General features: G+C 44.4%; 1 protein-coding gene and 1 pseudogene across 1 annotated transcript in view; both read left to right on the top strand.

The window, feature by feature from the left end:
• Positions 1-19,987, top strand: part of LOC140417792 (uncharacterized) — a 35,151-nt gene extending 15,164 nt beyond the window's left edge. Inside the window, exons 3-4 of the mRNA XM_072501250.1 lie at positions 10,103-10,167; positions 18,804-19,987. Coding sequence (XP_072357351.1) covers positions 10,103-10,167; positions 18,804-19,857 — 1,119 coding nt within the window. The 3' untranslated portion in view covers positions 19,858-19,987. The remainder of the gene's footprint in view (positions 1-10,102; positions 10,168-18,803) is intronic.
• On the top strand, positions 12,359-14,236 carry LOC140421499 (sodium/potassium-transporting ATPase subunit beta-1-like; annotated as a pseudogene).
• Positions 19,988-20,939: the final 952 nt, after the last annotated feature.

Genomic DNA, 20,939 nt, shown 5'->3' with positions numbered 1-20,939 from the left:
TGAAATGATGACCTCCTAGAAGCCATAGCTTTGCCAAAAGAAGTATCCATTCTAAAGTGTAAGGTCCGTATTCAAGACAACACTACAGAAGCACAAGGAAACGCCCTTGCAGACCGAGTAGCAAAGGAAGCTGCCTCCCAGTGGGATTTTTCAGCAGAACCAAGACACATCTACAAATTGGGAGTGACCGATTTATTACAAGATCTACGTGAAATGCAACATGACTACACAAGAAGAGAAATGGTCATGATTAGACTCAGGCATCCAGTTGTATGATGATATTTGGAGACAAGTTCAGACTGATAAACCAGTTGCACCACAGGCACTGATGCCATTTCTGGCCCAACAGATCCGTTCATGGGGACATTTAGCCCCTCAACAGATGATGGCTCGATTCCAGAAAAGTTGGTGTGGGAAAGATTCAAAAAACATGCACAATTGGTATCAAACCACTGTGTAACATGTCAAAAGAACAACCTACGACCTATAACATCAATGCCTCAGCTAAAAGCTGCCCCTGCAGGACCATTCCAGAACATACAGGTCGATTACATCACCCTTCCTACATGTCAAAGATACACTGACATCCTTGTAATAGTGGATATGTTCTCTCGATGGGTCGAGGCTGCTCCAGCCAGGAGGGCTACAGCCACCCATACAGCCAAAGTCCTATGCAAAGGCTATATTCCCAGATGGGGAGTACCAGCTAGCATTGACTCAGACAATGGAACCCACTATACAGGTGCTGTTTGCCAGGAGGTGTGCAGGTTACTGAACATCGATTGGAATCTACACTGCCCTTATCATCCAGAAACATCAGGACAAGTGGAACGCATGAACCTGACTTTAAAAGAACGGTTGTCCAGATACAACCAAGAAGGCATGAATTGGATTCAAGCCTTGCCACTAGTTTTGTGCAAACAGAACCACAGGCCTAAGCCCATTTGAGGTCATCACTGGCAGACCCATGTCCCTGCCAGGAACTATTGACTTAAGAAAGGCAGACTGCCATCTGATGTGTGATGCTTTACTTAGTTATTGTCAAAACTTAACAAATGCTGTCAGGTGTTGGCGGCGTGGGACGAGCCTCCTGAGGGGGGCCACAACTTGGTGCCCGGCGAATCCGTTTACAGAAAACAAATTCAGCGCGAACCGTTAGGAGCCAAGTGGGAAAGCCCCTACCAGATATTACTCACAAACCAGTCAGCCGTGAAACTCCAAGGAAAGAAATCATGGATTGACATTTCCAAAATCCCGACTCTTCCCTTCCCCAATGTGGAGATACCAGAACCAAAGAAAATGATAAACGATGAGGTTCAGAGATGGCGATCTGCAGGCCGCCCATTAAACACTTTCAAGGGATGGTATCAACATGTCTGTGATCAGAAACTGAATCCGCCCCAAGTAACCTTCCCAACTGGGACCATATGTTTAATCGGCTATAATCATCGAGCTTGGAATGTGGGACACAGTAAATGTGAATATTATTTGTATGTGAGTGCCAGTACACAGTGCACTCATGACACAAGAAAGGTCTATGGACATGAAGGGAATCCCATCGAATTTAAAGGGCTACCTAATCACACCGATGGGACAAATTTGACAGAACGTTGGTCCCCACAAGTGGTTGCCCAATATTCTACCTATAATGGCACTTAGCTCCCAGTGAGCTGGAGAGGAGTGTGCTATTTAGGATTCATTGTCCCCTTCATCTGCCATTCCCTTTCCCTTTCCCTAGCCAATGCAATAAACGCAGACTCAAAACATGGACCTCATCCCACAGTTTGAGAAATATCAACCTACCACTATCATCATGAGGTCTAAACGCGAGATCACAGGGGCTGAGAAATTATCTTCTGCTCTCATCCCTGCCTATGGCGTCATTGTATTGACCAGAGAATACATTAAATTGGCCGCAGCATTAAGAAAATAGCCAATGACACTGCCCGAACCCGAAGTAGCATTTCAGCCGAGATGCTAGCCATTCGCACTGTGGCTTTACAGAATCGGGTGGCACTTGACTATTTGCTAGCCGAAAAAGGTGGCACCTGTGCCTTGATTGGTGCAGTGTTGCACCTACATCCCAGTAATTCAGAAGAAATCAAAAGCTTGTCAGCACATATTCAAGAAGAAGTTAGGAAACTTTACCAACCCTCTGACACCACTCTTTGGGGATGGCTCTCTGGATGGGTGGGTGGCACAGGAATTTCCATCATTCAGGGATTTCTCTTATTTTTCATTTTTGGGCTTGTCATTTACATAGTGGTCTTGCTGATCAGATGCATTGGCCAATGTCTGGCTACCCATAATGCCCCATCAATCAAAGTGGTTCATAGTGGTCCAACTGCACAACCAACCCAAGACATTGAACAAGGCTCCTACTATTGAACTTTTATTACAGCATTATTACCCAATTATTACTACAATCAATTTCCATTATTACTGAATTGTTATTGTACTGTATAATTACTTTTTTGAATAAAATACTTCCAGAATGCTTGTAATGCTTACAAAGCTTTGCCCGCTCCACTGTTGAAGGCTGTTCTCAAACAAGTGAACCATTCACGACAATGTGAATGAGTTCCTCCCCGTGCTTACTTCTATCCTGTCGCATTTCTTAATTTCTATGTGTTATTTTGATTAATCTTATTAATCTTTAGAAGAATCAAAAGGGGGGGACTGATAGAAATTGGCTTTTCTAGTCAGCTATAGATGATAAAGGTAAAAGGGTGAAATGAGAACACATTAATCATATTAAGCATTATTTGAGTGCAACAGTAGCTGGAAACCCATTAAGGGTTAATCCAGATCATACACTTTAATTTTCTTTCATTAAACCTAGATTTTAACATTTGCAAATTGCTTGAGACAAGCAACGTCAGTGATGCCAACTAGCTAAAAGACCCCATTGTATGCTGCTGCTTTTCCAGCACAGCAGTCCCGTTTCCATGGTAATAGACAGTCTGAGGTCAAAATGCCCTGAAGGCTGTGTTTTTTCAATTAATATTGAGATGCAGTTGTCGATAATTTGGAGAATTGGCAAGCGATGGAATGGGAAAATTAAACCAACATATTCAAATACCTATATCTCTTAAATTGATGGACAGACACTTTGGTCGAATTGATAAATTATAAATTCGTTCAAGCCAATCAGCAGTAAAAAGAAGGCCAGACTTTGAGATAACAATTCTCTTAAGAGTCACTTGCCGGAATGGAAAAGTGCTTCTGTTGCTCTGTTCTGTTTCTCTTCTTGCTCATTCCACCTATATTTCTGAAACCTTTGCTGCTCGCTTTGCTAATCGCAATTGCCCAGTTATTTTATCTGGTGTATTATGATTTGAATGAAAACTCAACTTCTATGTTCATAAAAGAAAATTAATCTGACTAGCTTGCGCAGGGCTAGTTCTTTCTAAATTCTGTATCAAAAACAAGTTTTCCAGTGGCACAGCTGACAAATGAAGTTCAACTGGACTTTGCCAAAAAGCACAGACTTGACCTCTGTTATTTGGGAACTGGGAAGGGATAACGCATATCCAAGGTTCTGACTAGACACAGAGATCTATTATCCCCCTTCCACTCCCAATCCTCTGCTAATTACTTTAAATCTAAACCCCTTGGTTATTGATCTGTTCATGAAATAGATCCTTCTTATCCATTCTATCCGGGCCCCTCATAATGTTAAACACCTCAGTTAATCTCTCCTCAGCGTCCTCTGTTCCACAGAAAACCACCTCAGCCTCTCCAATCTTTCCTCATTGTTAAAATTCTCCATTTGTGTCAACATCCTGGTCAATCTCCTCTGCATCCTCTCTGGTATGAACACATCCTTCCTGTAATGTGGTGACCAGAACTGTACTCAGTAATGCAGCTGTGGTTTAACTAGTGTTTTGGACAGCTCCAGTATAACCTCCCTGATCTTATAATAAAAACAGAAAATGCTGGAAATACTCAGCAGCTCTGGCAGCATCTGTGGAGAGAGGGGTTTCAGGTCTTTCCTCCAAAAAAATTGCTGGGAATATTCCCTGCTCTAGTACTCTTTGTCCCCGTGAATAACAAAGTATCTCTCTGCCTTTATAATCACTGTATCTACCTCTCCTGTCACCTTCGGGGATCTGTGACATGCACTCTTATGCCCCTCTGTCCCTCGACACCTCACTATCATACCATTCATATTCTTTCCCTTTGTCGTGTTTTTCCTCCCCAAATGTATTTGTTACCCCGCGCTTCTCTGGATTGACCTCAATTTGCTACTTTTCTGACCGGCTGATCAGCCTATTGATGTCTTCCTGCAGTCATTACAGCCTTGGTTCAAACATGCACAAAAGTGCTGAATGCCAGAGGTGAGGTGAGACTGTCTGCCCTTGACATCAAGACAGCATTTGACTGAGTATGGCATCAAGGAGCCCCAGCTCATCTGGAGTCAATGGGAATCAGGGGGAACACTCTCCGCTGGTTGGAGTCGTACCTGGTATAAAGGAAGATGGTATTGGTGGTTGGAGGCCAACCATTTCAGCTCCAGGACATCACTGCAGGAGTTCCTCAGGGCAGTGTCCTCGGCCCAACCATCTTCAGCTGCTTCATCAATGATCTGCCTTCATCATAAGTTCAGAAGTGGGGATGTTTGCGGATGACTGTACAATGTTCAGCACCATTCGCGACTCCTCAAATAATGAAGTAGCCCTTGTCCAAATGCAGCAAGACCTGGACAATATCCAGGCTTGGGCTGATAAGTGGCAAGTTACATTCGTGCCACACAAGTGTCAGGCAATGACTACCTCCTCCAAGAGAGGATCTAACCATCGCCCCTTGACATTCAATGACATTCCATCGCTGAATCCCCACAATCAACATCCTGGGGGGTGCCATTGATCAAAAACTGAACTGGACGAGCCATATTCGCACTGCGGCTACCAGGGCAGGTCAAAGACGAGGAATTCTACAATGGGTAACTCATGTCCTGACACCCCCCCCCCCCCCCACAAAGCCTGTCCACCATCTGCAAAACACAAGTCAGGAGTGTAATAGAATACTCTCCACTTGCCTGGATGAGTTCAGCTCCAACAACACTCAAGAAGCTCAACAGCATCCAGGACAAAGCAGCCCGCTTGATTGCTCCTCCACAAACATTCAAACCATCCATCACCGACGAACAGTGGCAGCCATGTGTACCATCTACAAGATGCACTGCAGTAACTCATCAATGTTCCTTAGTCAGCACCTTCCAAATCCATTACCATCTGGAAGGCCAAGAACAGCAGATCACTGGGAATCCCGCCACCTGGAGAATCCCCTCCAAGTCACTCACCACCCTGACTGGGAAATATATCACCGTTCCTTCACTGTCGCTGGGAGAAAATCCTGGAACTCTCTCCCTAACAGCACAGTGGGTGTACCTACACCTGAAGGACTGCAGCGGTTCAAGAAGGAAACTCCCCACCACGTTCTGAAGGGCATCGAGGGATGGGCAATAAATGCTGCCTCAACCAGTGAAGCCCACATCCCATAAATGAATAATAAAAGTCTGCAGCTTTCTTGCTCACTGTCAAAAAGAGGGCCGTAAATTACTTAATCATGTCCCCATGTTAAAGTCTAAAGCATTGATATAGATCTCAAGAAGCATGGAATCATGTCCTGCGAAATCTAGAATCCCACTGGAAATACTCCACCAATCACAAACATACCTCTCGACCACTGCCCTTTGCTTCCTGCTGCTCCAGTTGATGTCACTTCCTGCACTTGTGATTGTTCTGGACATGAGAAGTATCCTGGTTTTCCCACGTGGAACAGGACTGGAATCCCCAGCCAGGTCTTTAGTTATTTGATTAGTTGACTTAAACAAAATAAACTTCAGATTAAAATAAATAAAGATTCATCAGCTTCTCACCAATCAGCTTCTTCCATTGAACTGAAGTCACCTTACTTTTATCAGGAATTCACTGAAATGTATTTGTTAATTGTTTTTAAAAATTAATTTAGAGTACCCAATTCTTTTTTTTCCCAATTAAGGGACAATAAATTGTGGCCAATTCACCTACCCTGCACATCTTTGGTTGTGCGGGTAAAACACAGGCAGACACGGGGAGAATGTGCAAACCCCACACGGACAGTGACCCGGGGCCGGGATCGAAACCAGGTCCTCAGCGCCTTCAGGCAGCAGTGCTAACCAGTGTGCCACCATGCCACCCTTTTTTGTTGATTGTTAATATCTAAACCTCTCAAATGATTAATTGACTAAAAAATTCAGGTGTCTTCACTCTGACAAATGCAACTTCATCTTTATCCCCTAGATTTGATGAATGGACCATGTACTGTAATTCTATGAACGATGATCAGATTGATTTTAGTTTTGTGATAATTAATGAATCATCTCACTTTATCATTGATGAATGCAGTGACCAGGATGTGCTCTCCACAGGACTGGGATGCCCTGTCATTGCCTTTATTTATTCCATTATTAACTGACTGAAGCAACAATAAACTTCAGGTTAAAATAAGAACATAAGAACTAGGAGCAGGAGTAGGCCATCTGGCCCCTCGAGCCTGCTCCACCATTCAATGAGATCATGGCTGATCTTTTGTGGACTCAGCTCCACTTTCCGGCCTGAACACCATAACCCTTAATCCCTTTATTCTTCAAAAAACTATCTATCTTTATCTTAAAAACATTTAATGAAGGAGCCTCTACTGCTTCACTGGGCAAGGAATTCCATAGATTCACAACCCTTTGGGTGAAGGCGTTCCTCCTAAACTCAGTCCTAAATCTACTTCCCCTTATTTTGAGGCTATGCCCCCTAGATCTGCTTTCACCCGCCAGTGGAAACAACCTGCCCGCATCTATCCTGTCTATTCCCTTCATAATCTTATATGTTTCTATAAGATCCCCCCCTCATCCTTCTAAATTCCAACGAGTACAGTCCCAGTCTACTCAACCTCTCCTCGTAATCCAACCCCTTCAGCTCTGGGATTAACCTAGTGAATCTCCTCTGCACACCCTCCAGTGCCAGTACGTCCTTTCTCAAGTAAGGAGACCAAAACTGAACACAATACCCCAGGTGTGGCCTCACTAACACCTTATACAATTGCAGCATAACCTCCCTAGTCTTAAACGCCATCCCTCTAGCAATGAAGGACAAAATTCCATTTGCCTTCTTAATCACCTGTTGCACCTGAAAACCAACTTTCTGCGACTCATGCACTAGCACACCCAGGTCTCTCTGCACAGCAGCATGTTTTAATATTTTATCATTTAAATAATAATCCCTTTTGCTGTTATTCCTACCAAAATGGATAACCTCACATTTGTCAACATTATATTCCATCTGCCAGACCCTAGCCCATTCACTTAGCCTATCTAAATCCCTCTGCAGACTTCCAGTATCCTCTACACTTTTTGCTTTACCACTTATCTTAGTGTCGTCTGCAAACTTGGAAACATTGCCCTTGGTCCCCAACTCCAAATCATCTATGTAAATTGTGAACAGTTGTGGGCCCAACACTGATCCCTGAGGGACACCACTAGCTACTGATTCATGAATAAAGATTCATCAGCCACTCACCAATCAGCTCGTTCCATTTGCCTGAAGTCACGTTATTTTTATCAGGAATTAACTGAAATGATTTTCTTCATTTTTGTTATATAAACAGTTTGGATTTTAACTTACTGAAGAATTCAGACTTTTTCACTGTTACAGTCATTTGTCATTCAGCTTCAACTTTATCCCCAAGATTTGATTAATTGAACACTGACTGCAATTATATAAATGATCAAATTGATGTCAGGTTTATACTAATTAATGAATCATGACTTATAGTTCATTAATACAGTGACCATAATGCTTCTCCATCCTCTCGCTGTACTCTTCATGTTTTATAAAGTTCTAGCATAATCTCCTTGCTCTTATATTCCAGGCCATGTCCAAGAAAGGATTCGATCTATCCAGCTACCTGTGGATAGGGACTCCAATGCCTCCCTGTTGCTCACCAGTTCTAAGTCTCATCCTATTTATAGTTCATTCACTTGTCTTGTTTTCACTCTGAAATTCATTATCTCTCACCGTTTGTAGCACAATGGTTAACACTGTTACTTCACAGCGCCAGGGTCGATTCCCAGCTTCGGTCACTGGGTTGTAATGCAGAACAAGGCCAGCAGCGCGGGTTCAATTCCCGTACCAGCTTACCCCAATAGGTGCCGGAATGTGACGATTTGGGGCTTTTCACAGTAACCTCATACTTGTGGCAATAAAAGATTATTATGTCTGTGTGGAGTCTGCACGTTCTCTCCGTGTCCGCCTGGATTTCCTCCGCGTGCTCCAGTTTCCTCCCTCAAGTCCTGAAAGATGTGCTTGTTTGGTGAATCGGACATTCTGAATTCTCCCTGTGTACCTGAAAAGGCACTGGAGTTTAAAAAAGATTGAATTCCATTTGCAATTGTTCTCCCCATCTGACCAGTCCACTGATATCTTCCTGCAGTCCATGGCTTTCTCCCGCAATGTCAACCATATGCAGAATTGTTGTATCATCTGCAAATTTCATAATCATTCATATGTACCAGAGAACTGTGGAACCCCACTGGAAACAGGCATCCAGACATCATTCAGTCCTGGATGTGATTCACAGCAGCAATAACAGCAGAATCCATCCCCTGCTGTCGCCTGTGAACTTGCTGTTGTCTCAGCAGGTTGTTTGACTGAGCGAATCCCCTCCCACACACACAGCAGGTGTACGGCCTCTCCCCACTGTGAACTATGTGTCAGCAGATTCCATTTACTTTTAAATCCCTTCTCGCAATCGGAGAATTGAAAGACCTCTGATCAGTGTGAATAAGTTGGTGTGTTGTAAGGTGGGATGACTGAGTGAATTTCTTGTTACACACGGGGCAAGTGTATAGTCTCTCCCCAGTGTGAACCCGCTGGTGTATCAGATGGTCGGATGAATCAATGAATTCCTGCCCACACACAGGGCAGATGAACGGTCTCTCCCCAGTGTGAATTCAATGGTGTCTCAGAAGGTGAGGTGATCGGGTGAATTCCTTCCCGAACTTGGAGCAGGTGAATGGCCTGTCCCCAGTTTGAGTGCGCTGGTGTTTCAGAAGATCCTTTTTGCTTTTAAATGTTTTCTCACAATCAGAACAATTAATTTGTCTCAGATCAGTGTGAACAAATTGGTGAGTCAGAAGGTGGGAGGGACAAGTTGAATCTCTTCCCACAGTTGGAGCAGGTGAATGGCCTCTCCCCAGTGTGAGTGCCTTGATGTATCAGCAAATCCTTTCTGCTTTTCTAGTTCTTCTCACATTTAAAAGGTCTCTGATCAGTATGAACAAGTTGGTGTGTCAGGAGGTGTGATGACTGAGTGAATCCCTTTCCACAGGCAGAGCAGGTGAACGGCCTCTCGACATTGGCTGAAACTCTGCATCATGTCTCAAACTCCAGGAGGAAAATGGACCTTTCTGTTTGTGGCTTTAAACAGATGAAACCCTGTGGGTGTGGAGCAAACATTTCAACATTTGTTGTTGAAATATGGCAGCAGGATGAAACAATCCACCAACAATTCAGGGCTTGATTTAAGGGAATAACTAGGCAGTCAGGGAATGTCACCCTGAGGTCAAGGAGTCTCTGGTTTCAGTTGGTGAATGGACAGAAGGGTTAGGACAGGTTAGGGAGAAGGTTAATACTGTCATCATTCAGAACAACACAGACTTTCAAGCAACAACTGAGGAACTTTACTGTCCAATTTAATATTCACATAATATATTTATAGATCAGAGACAGAAGAACAGGAATTTGCAATCAGTTTGGAGATAACTCCGATATTTTCCATTCTTAAACATTTTGTCTTGAAAGATACCAAATGGGATGAAGCCAAATCTTGAAAAGGCAAAGTCTTTAGTTTAAATCATCACCGTGCTGTCAGTGGAAAGGGTTAACTTCTCTGCTCTCAAAGGTGTTGGAGCAAACGTGCTCAAATGCGCACAACTGTGTTGACTTTACGTAACTTTATTTTCAGATATGAAATGAATCAAACACCATTTTAAACTTTGTTTTCTCAATTCATTTGTCAACTTTTTCAGCTTTGCCCAAATTAGTTTTTTCCCCTCTTTCTTCAGGCACTTTTCCAAGTGACTCAAATAAAACAAAAGAAAAGTAAAAGTAAAACGATCAGCTTTCATAGGTAACCAAAGCTTCAACCTTCTTAGACCAAAAAGACTTAAAGAGGTGGAGCTTCCAAAAGATTGTGAAATCCAATGCACAAAATTAAGGCTGAAGATTAACTTCAGTGAATCCAACGTTTCACTGCCTTTTACAATTGTACAAGTAAATTGCAATTCATACTTAAAGATTTACTTTCACTCAGTAATTAGAACTTCACTTTTCTCAGCACAGACTCTTTAGATTAAACACCAATTGTTCACTTTGGGCGGCACGGTAGCACAGTGGGCAGGTTGCACTGTTGCTTCACAGCGCCAGGGTCCCAAGTTTGATTCCCGGCTTGGGTGACTGAATGTGCAGAGTCAGCACGTTCTATTCATGTCTGCGTGTGTTTCCTCTCACAAGTCCCGAAAGAGGTGCTGTTGGGTAATTTGGGCATTCTCAATTCTCCCTCTACGTACCCGAACAGGCGCTGGAATGTGGCGATAAGAGGCTTTCACAGTAACTTCATTGCAGTGTTAATATAAGCCTACTTGTGACAATACAGATTATTATCAGCTGGTGTGTGGAGAAGATCATGTTCCTGTAGATCTGTCAGCACAGAAACCGCACTGTGCGTTTGTAACCATTCAGTCTGCAAGTAGATGAATCTTTTAAACATGACCCTAGTGAAGGTCTTCCCGGTGCTACTAAGGAGTGAGACATCCCTGTAGTTGCTACAATCTCCTCTGTCACTGCTGTTTTTATCAGTTGTGATGATTTTAGCAACATGCACATGGAATGGTTCCGACCTCCCAACAAAGGAGGAGATCGTGAAGGTGTGACAGTCGATGGGACTTTGTGTTTGAGCAGTTCAGCTGGAATTCCATCCTTGCTGGCCGCTTTTATGCTTCTTGAGCAATCAATGACCTTGTCCAACTGAACCATGACAGGAAGCTGCAGGAGAGTCAGACAGCGATTGGGAGATGTCCGTCTGATGGAGCACAGCTGACAGTCATGTTCAACCGAGCGGGACATAGATTATCATAGAATTTACAGTGCAGAAGGAGGCCATTCGGCCCATCGAGTCTGCACCGGCTCTTGGAAAGAGCACCCTACCCAAGGTCAACACCGCCACCCTATCCCCATAACCCAGTAACCCCACCCAACACTAACCCCACCCAGACTGTTTACATCTGTCAGGATGTCACCATCTGGGATTTCAAGGGAACGTCTTTGGTGATGGTCAGACCCAGAGCCCTCTTCTTCCCTTCACACACAGCACATAGATTTCTGTTATCACAGGCAGTGTGGAATTACTGACGTTGGCTGTCCAGTGTTTATTTTCACAATCTCTCCATCTTTTACAAAACTGTCTTGACTACTTTCACATGATGCCGTGTTCTCGGTGTTGGGTTTATGTTGTACATCAGGTCGGCTTTGCTTTTTGCTTCAATGACAGATGTCATCTCTGCTGAGTGGCTCTCAAACCAGTCTGTGTTGTGGGTTCCACCGTTACCTTCGAATCCTGTCAGATCTTTCCAGTGCAGAAGGAGGCCATTTGGCCCATCGAGTCTGCAATGACCCTGTGAAAGAGCACTCAACCTCGGCCCACTCCCCCGCTCTATCCCCCTAACCCTGGCTGCTGCTGCTGTGTCAGAAATCATTGAACTCAGTGACTTCCAAGTTTCATCAATATCAATGTTGATTGATGAAGTTTTTATTGATGTGCCTGTGAAATATTTCACAGTTTAGTTTAATGTTCCTTGATAATGTCATTTCACAATGGGCATGTTACTGTGAGGAATGTGTGAGTAACAATTGTCAGCAATGATTAATCAGCACTTTCTAATTGGAGATGTTAATCAGTGGAACCTTTCAAACTCTGAATTGTAGATTTTGGATCAAACATCAATTTAGGATTGAAGTGAAAGTTCAGAATTGTCTTGTTCCTGTTCAGAGTTCCTGAATGAAGCTTCACCTTCCGCGGGACTCCTGACACCTGGAGCTTCTCAACTCCACTTCCCGCCCCCCCCGCCCCCCCCACCGATGCCCGCGCCCCTCCCCCTCCCTTCCTCCGCACCCCCGTCCCCGTCCCCGCCCCTTTCTTGTTTGAAAAGCAACGGCCGCCGCGCGAGGGAGTGCGCGCGCCGCCGGCCAGCATCAGCTCAACAGCGAGGCCAAGCTTTCCTCAAACTCTCCCACAATCCCCCGCTCAGCCTCCTCGAGACAGCATGGCCCGGGCCCGGGCCAAGGGCAAGGATGCAGGTGGAGACTGGAAGAAATCCCTCTGGGATTCCGAAATAAAAAAGCACTTTTTAGGCAGGACCGGCAGTCGTTGGCTCAAGATATTCTGGTTCTTCTTGATCTTTTATGGCTGCCTCGCTGGGATCTTCATTGGAACCATTCAAGCGCTGCTGCTCACGATTAGTCCATTTGAACCCAAACACCAAGACAGAGTTGCGCCCCCAGGACTATCACAAACACTGTATTTGTTCAAAACAGAAAGTTCCTTTAGTATGTCAGACCCAAACTCCTACGAAAGTTTTGCGAAAAGTTTGAACACGTTCTTGGATCTTTACAATGACTCCAGTCAGGGTGGCAACACTCCTTTTGAGAACTGTGAAGAGATTCCTCCAGCCTACATTCATGCAGGCCCACTGGATGATTCAGGACAGAAGAGAGCGTGCAGATTTTACCGGACGTGGTTTAAGACTTGCTCTGGATTAAATGATCCTAATTACGGTTATGCTGAAAACCCCGCATTGTTCCGAAGCTCAACAGGATTCTTAACTTTTATCCCGGGCCTCCAAAGAATTCCACCGAACTTGCAGAAGATTTGCAAATCAATTATAATCCGTTTATTATTCCCATTCATTGTGCAGCAAAGAAAGAAGACTGAGATAAAGTTGGACCTGTGAAATAGTTTTCATAGAATTTACAGTGCAGAAGGAGGCCATTCGGCCCATCGAGTCTGCACCAGCTCTTGGAAAGAGCACCCTACCCAAGGTTCACACCTCCACCCTATCCCCATAACCCAGTAAGCCCACCCAACACTAAGGGCAATTTTGGACACGAAGGGCAATTTATCATGGCCAATCCACCTAACCTGCACATCTTTGGACTGGGAGGATTCAGCGGCTTTCCTTTGCAGTACTACCCATACATGGCAAGCGTCTGCAGGAAAAATACCTTCGGTTCTTTGTTGCTATTCAGTTTACGAACGTCAAACAGAACACGGAAGTGCGCATTGAGTGTAAAGTGTATGGTGATAACTACATAATACAATTTTCCCCATTATTTCAAATTAGTCTTGAACAAACTGTCGTATATATAGGACCTACACTTAATCTATATGCTTTACACTAGCTTTCTGCATTTACCTCGGTATGTAACATTAAAAACAATAGTAGTACATATTTATTCCACTGTAAATGATAATACTTGAGCTATGGGAATGCCCATTACTGTAAACTATAATTCCACTAATGTGTAGCAGTGTTTGTGTTCTTGGGTATTGCTGCCTTGTGCCTCATGTGAGTTTGAGTGTACATTCACAGGTCCTTCAAATTATGTTGCAGTTTTTAAGCACACTTTGCTTTCCAAGTTGTAAATACTCTGAAAATTGCCATGGTATTTGATTTTGTTTCTGTTATGCCCATGTGTATGAATATACTGCACTCTGAAGTTTGTGTCGGGGAGGGAGGAAAAGTTGCTTTTTTTTTTGGCAACGTTAAGTGTATGGTGATGGGTTTTATTATGCTTCCTTTTAGATCTGTTTAGTCTTCAATCCATGTTGAGATCTGCGTCTGGCTATCAAGCTATTGTGATTAGTTATTAAAGTTGTTTGCTGGAACCATCACATGGTGGTGTCCAGGAATGTTTTAAACCATTTTCATGGAAGATTTTATATTTATGCAGTTGTAAAATTTTTTGCAAAGTGTAATTATAAAAGAGACCAAAGTCATTGGTAAAATCATAATCTTTATTTTAAACCAATGCAGTAGGATGGTGTTCATGGTGTGCAATGTAACATCTGTAAACTTGTTGGGAGATCAATACTCCACCCCATTTAAAACATCAACAAATAAAACTCATGAACCTAAAAAAAAGAGTTCTTGACTCAAGGAGAATATCACAGATGGTGCTTTTAAAATGGGACGTTGTAACTCTGAAAATCAGTGACATCTGAAAGTATTTAACTGTAGCCAATTATAGCATTTGTTAACATCAGCAGATATTGTCAGACCATCAATCCTGGATTTGATTAACAGCAGCACAAAGAGCAAAATCCAATCCCTGCAGGCACTTGACAACTTGCTGATGTCTCAGCTCATATCATGACTGAGTGAATCCCTTCCCACAGAGTCGATGTTGATCTCGGCCCTTTGTGAACCTTCTCCTTAGTGTGACTTCGTTGGTGTCTTAACAGGCTGGATGACTGAGTGAAGGTAGCAAAGTTAAGGAGAAACTATTTCTCCCAAAGGGCTGACTCTGTGGACTTCATTGCCCCAGAGTGCGGTGAATTCTGGGACAGTGAGTAAATTTCAAGAGGAGTTAGACAGATTTTTAATTGTACGAAGTCTTACAACACCAGGTTAAAGTCCAACAGGTTTGTTTCGATGTCACTAGCTTTCGGAGCGCTGCTCCTTCCTCAGGTGAATGAAGAGACCTCTTCATTCACCTGAGGAAGGAGCAGCGCTCCGAAAGCTAGTGACATCGAAACAAACCTGTTGGACTTTAACCTGGTGTTGTAAGACTTCGTACTGTGCTCACCCCAGTCCAACGCCGGCATCTCCACATCATGATTTTTAATTGGTAATGGGTTGAAGGGTTATGGCGAATGGGAAGGATGGTGGACTTACGGCCAGGATAAGGTCAGATATGATTGAATGGCGGAGCAGATTCAATTGGCCAAATGGCCTAATTCTGCTCCTATATCTTATGAACGTATCGACACAACCACACCTCACTTCCCTTGGAACAACATGAAGTGTCTACTGCTTTCCAGATCCCTTCCTTTCAACTCACATTTCAATTCGGCTGCTTTGCATTATTCTCAACTCCAGAGAGAACAGATTCATCCCACAGAACCTCTCCTCCAAGGACAACTGCCTGATCTCAGGAATCAATCCAGTGAAACTTAGCTCCTCACTGGCAGTGAGCGAATAGAGAGAAGAAAGAGCAGAAAGGGGAAAAGTGATAGGGACACAGATAGGCAGAATATAAGAGTGAAGGAGACTGAACCAAATATAGAAACAAAGAGAGACAGAATGGGGTAGACATTAAAAGCAGCAGATACATTTCACCATTCCATATGATTGCTAACTTAGATTAACAGACAGAAAGAAGGAAAAAATACTTAGATTTAAACAGTGCCAGCAGAGAGTCAGGAAAAAGAGAGGAGCTGGTGTAGCCACGTAAATGGCTAACCGGAAAGGCTGCTGGGAAAAGCAGGTAACAAGACAGAAACGGACAGCTGCAGACAGAATAGCATATTCGGCTCTGGGGAAGTTGGCCCAGATCGATACTCAGGGCTATTAACAGCCCATCCACCCAGACATCTGCAGTGTAATCAGCTATCCCCAGGAACAATTGCAACATATTAGCAATTGAATACCGGGCCAGACCTGTCGGCGCCTGCAGTGGCCCAAACAAAGGCAGGTCAACGACCACCCACCGATCGGGGAATCGCCTCGCAATTGGACGTATCGACCCCAGTGATTGGGAACAGGTCCAATCACTTGGGACTCAGGGTCAAGGGCCGCCCCGGGAGGCGGGAAGCCCCTGGGCCCTATAAGGTGAGGGGCCAAGTTCAGATCTCTCTCTCTCTCCCTTCTACGCCTGCTCGAGACCTTCGCAAGAACAGCAACCGGCAACTGTAAGTTTGAATCCAGCGATCGCTATCCGGTAAAGACTCCTAGCCTGGAGCAGCCTTTTGAATCCCGCAGGCCAGATCCGATTGGATAAGCCATTCGTTTCCCTGACTTGGTGGGATCTTCCTAAAGTTAAGTATTGGCCAGTAGTGATAGGTTTATTATATAGATAGTAGTATTATTGTGTAAACATTACTTGTTGTATATAATAAATGACCGTTGATTTCAATCGTACTAAGCGGTGTGCTGACTTATTAATCATAACTTGAAATTGAACCACGTGGTGGTATCAGAAAGATACCTGGCGACTCGTGAGCAAAGGTGACGTAATCAGAGCTAATAAACTAAGGCTAAAAAGAGCAACACTGGGGAAGAAAGAACAAATGATCTTATGATGGGATTGATAAATGGAGTGATTAAATGACAAAGAGGATGATGGTACAGGGCAATATTGTAATAATGAGAGAAGTAAAAAAACTAATAGACCAAGAAAAGAAACAGAAGAAAGGTCCAATTTAAAATTATAAGAGACGAACCACTATCAACATCTAATATCTGAAAGATTGAATGATGGTCACGATCGGAAATTGTTGAAATGAATGTGCCTGATCACCAGATGAGTTCTCTGACCTATCATTCAGCTTCATTGGAACAGTGCAGGACATCCAGGGTACAGAGGTCAGACTAGGAGTGGAGCAGAGAATTCAAATGAATGCTCAGAATCACATTCATGGACTGAATGGTGATGTTCCACAAAGCAGTCACAAAATCTGAATTTAGTTTCAGAATAATGCAAAGCAGTCGAATTGAAAATTGAGTTGAAAGGAAGGGATCTGGAAAACAGTAGACACTTCATGTTGTTCCAAGGGAAGTGAGGTCTGGTTGTGTCGATAAGTTCATAAGATATAGGAGCAGAATTAGGCCATTTGGCCAATCGAATCTGCTCCGCCATTCAATCATGTCTGATCTTATCCTGGCCGTAATTCCACTGTCCTAAACTGTGTGAAGATCACATAGTGAGCAGCAAGTGAACATAACTAAATTGCAAGAAGCACAAGTATGTCCCGCGTCATCTGGAAAGTGTATTTTGGGATTTGAAATCCCTCTCTGGGCTGGAAACTCATGTGTAAATCTCACTGTAAAAAGATTGTTCACCAGTTGAAAGTGGAAAAGAGTTCACTCGGTCATGTCATTTACTGACTTGGCCACACAGTCACACTGGAGAGAGACCATTCAGATACATAATGTGTATGAGAGGGATTTACTCAGTTTCCCTACTCATTAACACTCCAGCTTTAAAGGTTCGAAAGGCTCTGAGCCACAATTGCTGAATTCTTAATAGCAAGACAGAGTTTAAATATTCGGTGTATGGGGAAAATTCACTTGTTCACCCCACCTGCTGAGGCGCCAGTGAGTACATATCGAACTATTGGGGTTTATTCTGCAGTTAATTACACTGAGGACAGGACTATGCTTCCTGAGAAATTGGTTGATGTATCAATTAGTTCAATAATTTTACATGTTAACCCTATAACTGCGATCATAATCAGACATGAAATACAATTTTCGTCAAACAATATTACCTTTCAATGGTCGGGGTGGTACCCAGCATTCCTGGCGAAAGAGAATATGTCCTATCATCACAATAGCAGATGTATGCACATGCGCAGCGGATGTTGGTGAATAGAGCATGCGCCGTGCGTGTTCAGCCTGATCATGCGCAGTTTGGGTGCTGGAGCTGCAGGGACGCGGCGGAGTGGATGCACAGGCTTCAGAAATACCCAGTGGAGGAGGCCTCAAACCCAGAACAAGAAGCTCCCCGTCCCCAATTTGCACCGACCCCGGTGGTAATTGCAGAACCTCTGTAACTAGGGAGATGGGGGTAATTCCAGTGGATCAGAGACCCAGGCCAATGGTCTGGGGACAGGGGCTCAAATCCCACCCTGGAGTTGGGGAAGTTTAAATTAAATTAATAAAGGGGGAGGAATCTGGAACATAAATCCACTTTCAGTAGGAATGACCATTACAGCTATCATCAATTGTAAACTGATGGAAACCTGCTGTCCTTCCCTAGTCTGGCCTACAGGAGATTCAGACTCTCAGCAGCCCTCTGACAAGGGTAATAAGGGGTCAGAAACAAATCCAATGAAACCCACATCCCATAAAATAACAAAGGAAAAATTGATGGACTTGGGTTAATGACAGTCATCTTCCTCGGGGGGCAGGACATGTGCAGGGTCATCACTGTCCCTGAGCAGTGGCACAGTGGTTAGTACCGCAGTCTCACAGCACTGGGAACACGGGTTTGATTCTGACTTTGGGTGACTGTGGGGAGTTTGCACATTCTCCCCTTGTCTGTGTGTCAGGCTTGCCTCCTGGTGCTCTGGTTTAGTCCCACAGTCCAAAGGTGTGCAGGTTCGGTGGATTGGCATCCCTCAGTTGCCCCTTCATGTCTAAAGGTCCGGTGGTGTTATGGGAATAGCGTGAGGGAGTGGGTCCTGTCGGGTGTTCTTTCGGAGCGTCAATACAGACTCTGGGCTGAATGGCCTCCTGCACTGTAGGGATTCTATGAAATATATATGTAAATGTTCTGAATTGCTATCCTGGACTGACAGCAATGGATTTTGGAACTCCTTTTATAGGGTGTAACACCGCAAACTCAAACCAAAAAAAATATTTGTCTCTGTTGAATTTTTAACCTTCGACGTTGTGTTCACAGGATGTTGGACAAGCAGGAGATGAAGGCAGGAAACTCAAACCAAACATCACATCAGGATCTGACGCGATTGCCTAAATTATTGTAATCTGAATATCATTTAATCTTGAACATGGAAGGAGAAAACAATGGAGAGAAACCGTCCACGTGTTCTGTGTGTGGACGAGGATTCAGCCGATCATCTGGCCTCTTGAGACATAAATGCAAACACGCTGGGGAGAAACCATGGAAATGTGGGAACTGTGGGAAGAGGTTCAGATACCCGTCTGAGCTGAAAACTCATCAACACAATCACAGTGGAGAGACACCGTTCACCTGCTCCGACTGTGGGAAGGGATTCACCACCTCATCCATCTTGCTGACACACCAGCGAGTTCACACTGGGGAGAGACCATTCACCTGCACCAAGTGTGGGAAGGGGTTCATCTGTTCATCCCACCTATTGAAACACCAATGGGTTCACACTGGGGAGAGACCGTTTAGCTGCCAGGAGTGTGGGAAAGGATTTACTACCTCATCCATCCTGCTGACACACCAACGGGTTCACACTGGAGAGAAACCATTCACATGCTCCGAGTGTGGGAAGGGATTCCCTACCTCGTCTATCCTGCTGAAACACCAGCGAGTTCACACAGGGGAGAGGCCATTCACCTGTTCGGATTGTGGAAAGGGGTTCACTGATTCATCCGACCTGCTGAAACACCAGCGAATTCATAACGGGGAGAGGCCATTCATCTGCTCTGTGTGTGGGAAGGGATTTACTCAGTCAAAGACCCTGCAAAAAGACCAGCGAGGTCACACCGGGGAGAGACCGTTCACCTGCTCTGAGTGTGGGCAAGGATTCACTCAGTCATTCATCTTGTTGAAACACCAGCGTGTTCACACTGGGGAGAGGCCATTCATCTGCTCCAGTTGTGGGAAGGGATTTACTGATTCTTCCACCCTGCTGAGACATCAGCGAGTTCACACTGGGGAAAGGCCATTCACTTGCTCCAAGTGTGGGAAAAGATTCACTCAGTCATCCAACCTGCAGAAACACCAGCGAGTTCACACTGGGGAGAGGCCATTCACTTGCTCCAAATGTGGGATGGGATTCACTCCGTCATCTCACCTGCTGAAACACCAGCGGGTTCACCAGTGACTGCAGTGATTGGATTTTGATGTTAATCACATCCAGGACCAAATCTTTTTATTGGCATCTGTTTCTGCTGAGGTTAATAGACCCCAGCACAGTTGTAGGACATGTTATCGATAAAAGTTAAAAAAAACAACTTTGTGTTGAGCAGTTTGGTGAATGTTTTTACTGTCCCTAACACAAATTAATTCCTTTTGAATGCTCTCCCCCTCCCCAGTCTCCTCCATCTTCATCACTAACAACAAGTGTGAGGGGCTCTTGGAGCTTCTTTGTAACTAAAATTGTGACAATCCGATCTGCTGCCTCCACTGCTTCCCTCCCTCCCACTAGCCCACCGGGACAAACTGACTCTTAATTTCCCCCTTGCCTGAGTCCTGAACACCCATCTTCCTCCATCCAGCCCCCACACACACAGCAGTGAGTTCATACTGCAGAGAGAGGGTTTAAATGCTGAGACTGTGACAGGAGCTGTAAAACCCACATTCACTGATGGTTCACCAGTGCAGTCACTCACGTTCCACTCTATTCATCTGCTCTCAGTGCAGGAAGAGGTTCAGCCGATTGTCCATCCTGCAGCAGCACCAGTGAGTTCACACCGGGGAGAGGTCATTCAGTCCAAAGATGTGTGGGTGAGGTGGATTGGACATGCTAAATTGCCTTAGTGTCCAAAAAGGTTAAGTGGGGTTACTGGGTTAAGTGGGGTTAGTGGGTTACGGGGATAGGATGGAGATGTGGGTTTGGGTAGGGTGCTCTTTCCAAGGGCCGGTGCAGACTCAATTGGCCGAATGGCCTCCTTAGCACTGTAAATTCTATGACCTGCTCCATGTGTGGGGAGGGATTCACTGAGTCATTCAACCTGTTAACACACCAGTGGGTTCATACCGTCGGAAGCTATTTTAAATGTGTTTTAAAATTTCTCTGGAGCTGATGTCCTATCAGCATGTTCACACTGACCATTCAGGATCTCACTGTGGGTTCAGGTGATCATGTGGACTCAGTGTCCGCCAGCACAAGTTAATGAAAAGGATCCAAAGTGACACACAGCCTTAAACTAATACAGAAATTACAAAGTTATCTCACATACAATT

This window comes from Scyliorhinus torazame, chromosome 5 (assembly GCF_047496885.1).
Source record: "Scyliorhinus torazame isolate Kashiwa2021f chromosome 5, sScyTor2.1, whole genome shotgun sequence".
In the NCBI taxonomy this organism is placed as follows: Eukaryota; Metazoa; Chordata; class Chondrichthyes; order Carcharhiniformes; family Scyliorhinidae; genus Scyliorhinus; species Scyliorhinus torazame.
The sequence above is the reverse complement of the archived record's forward strand: the minus strand, read 5'-3'. Positions and strand labels throughout refer to the sequence as shown.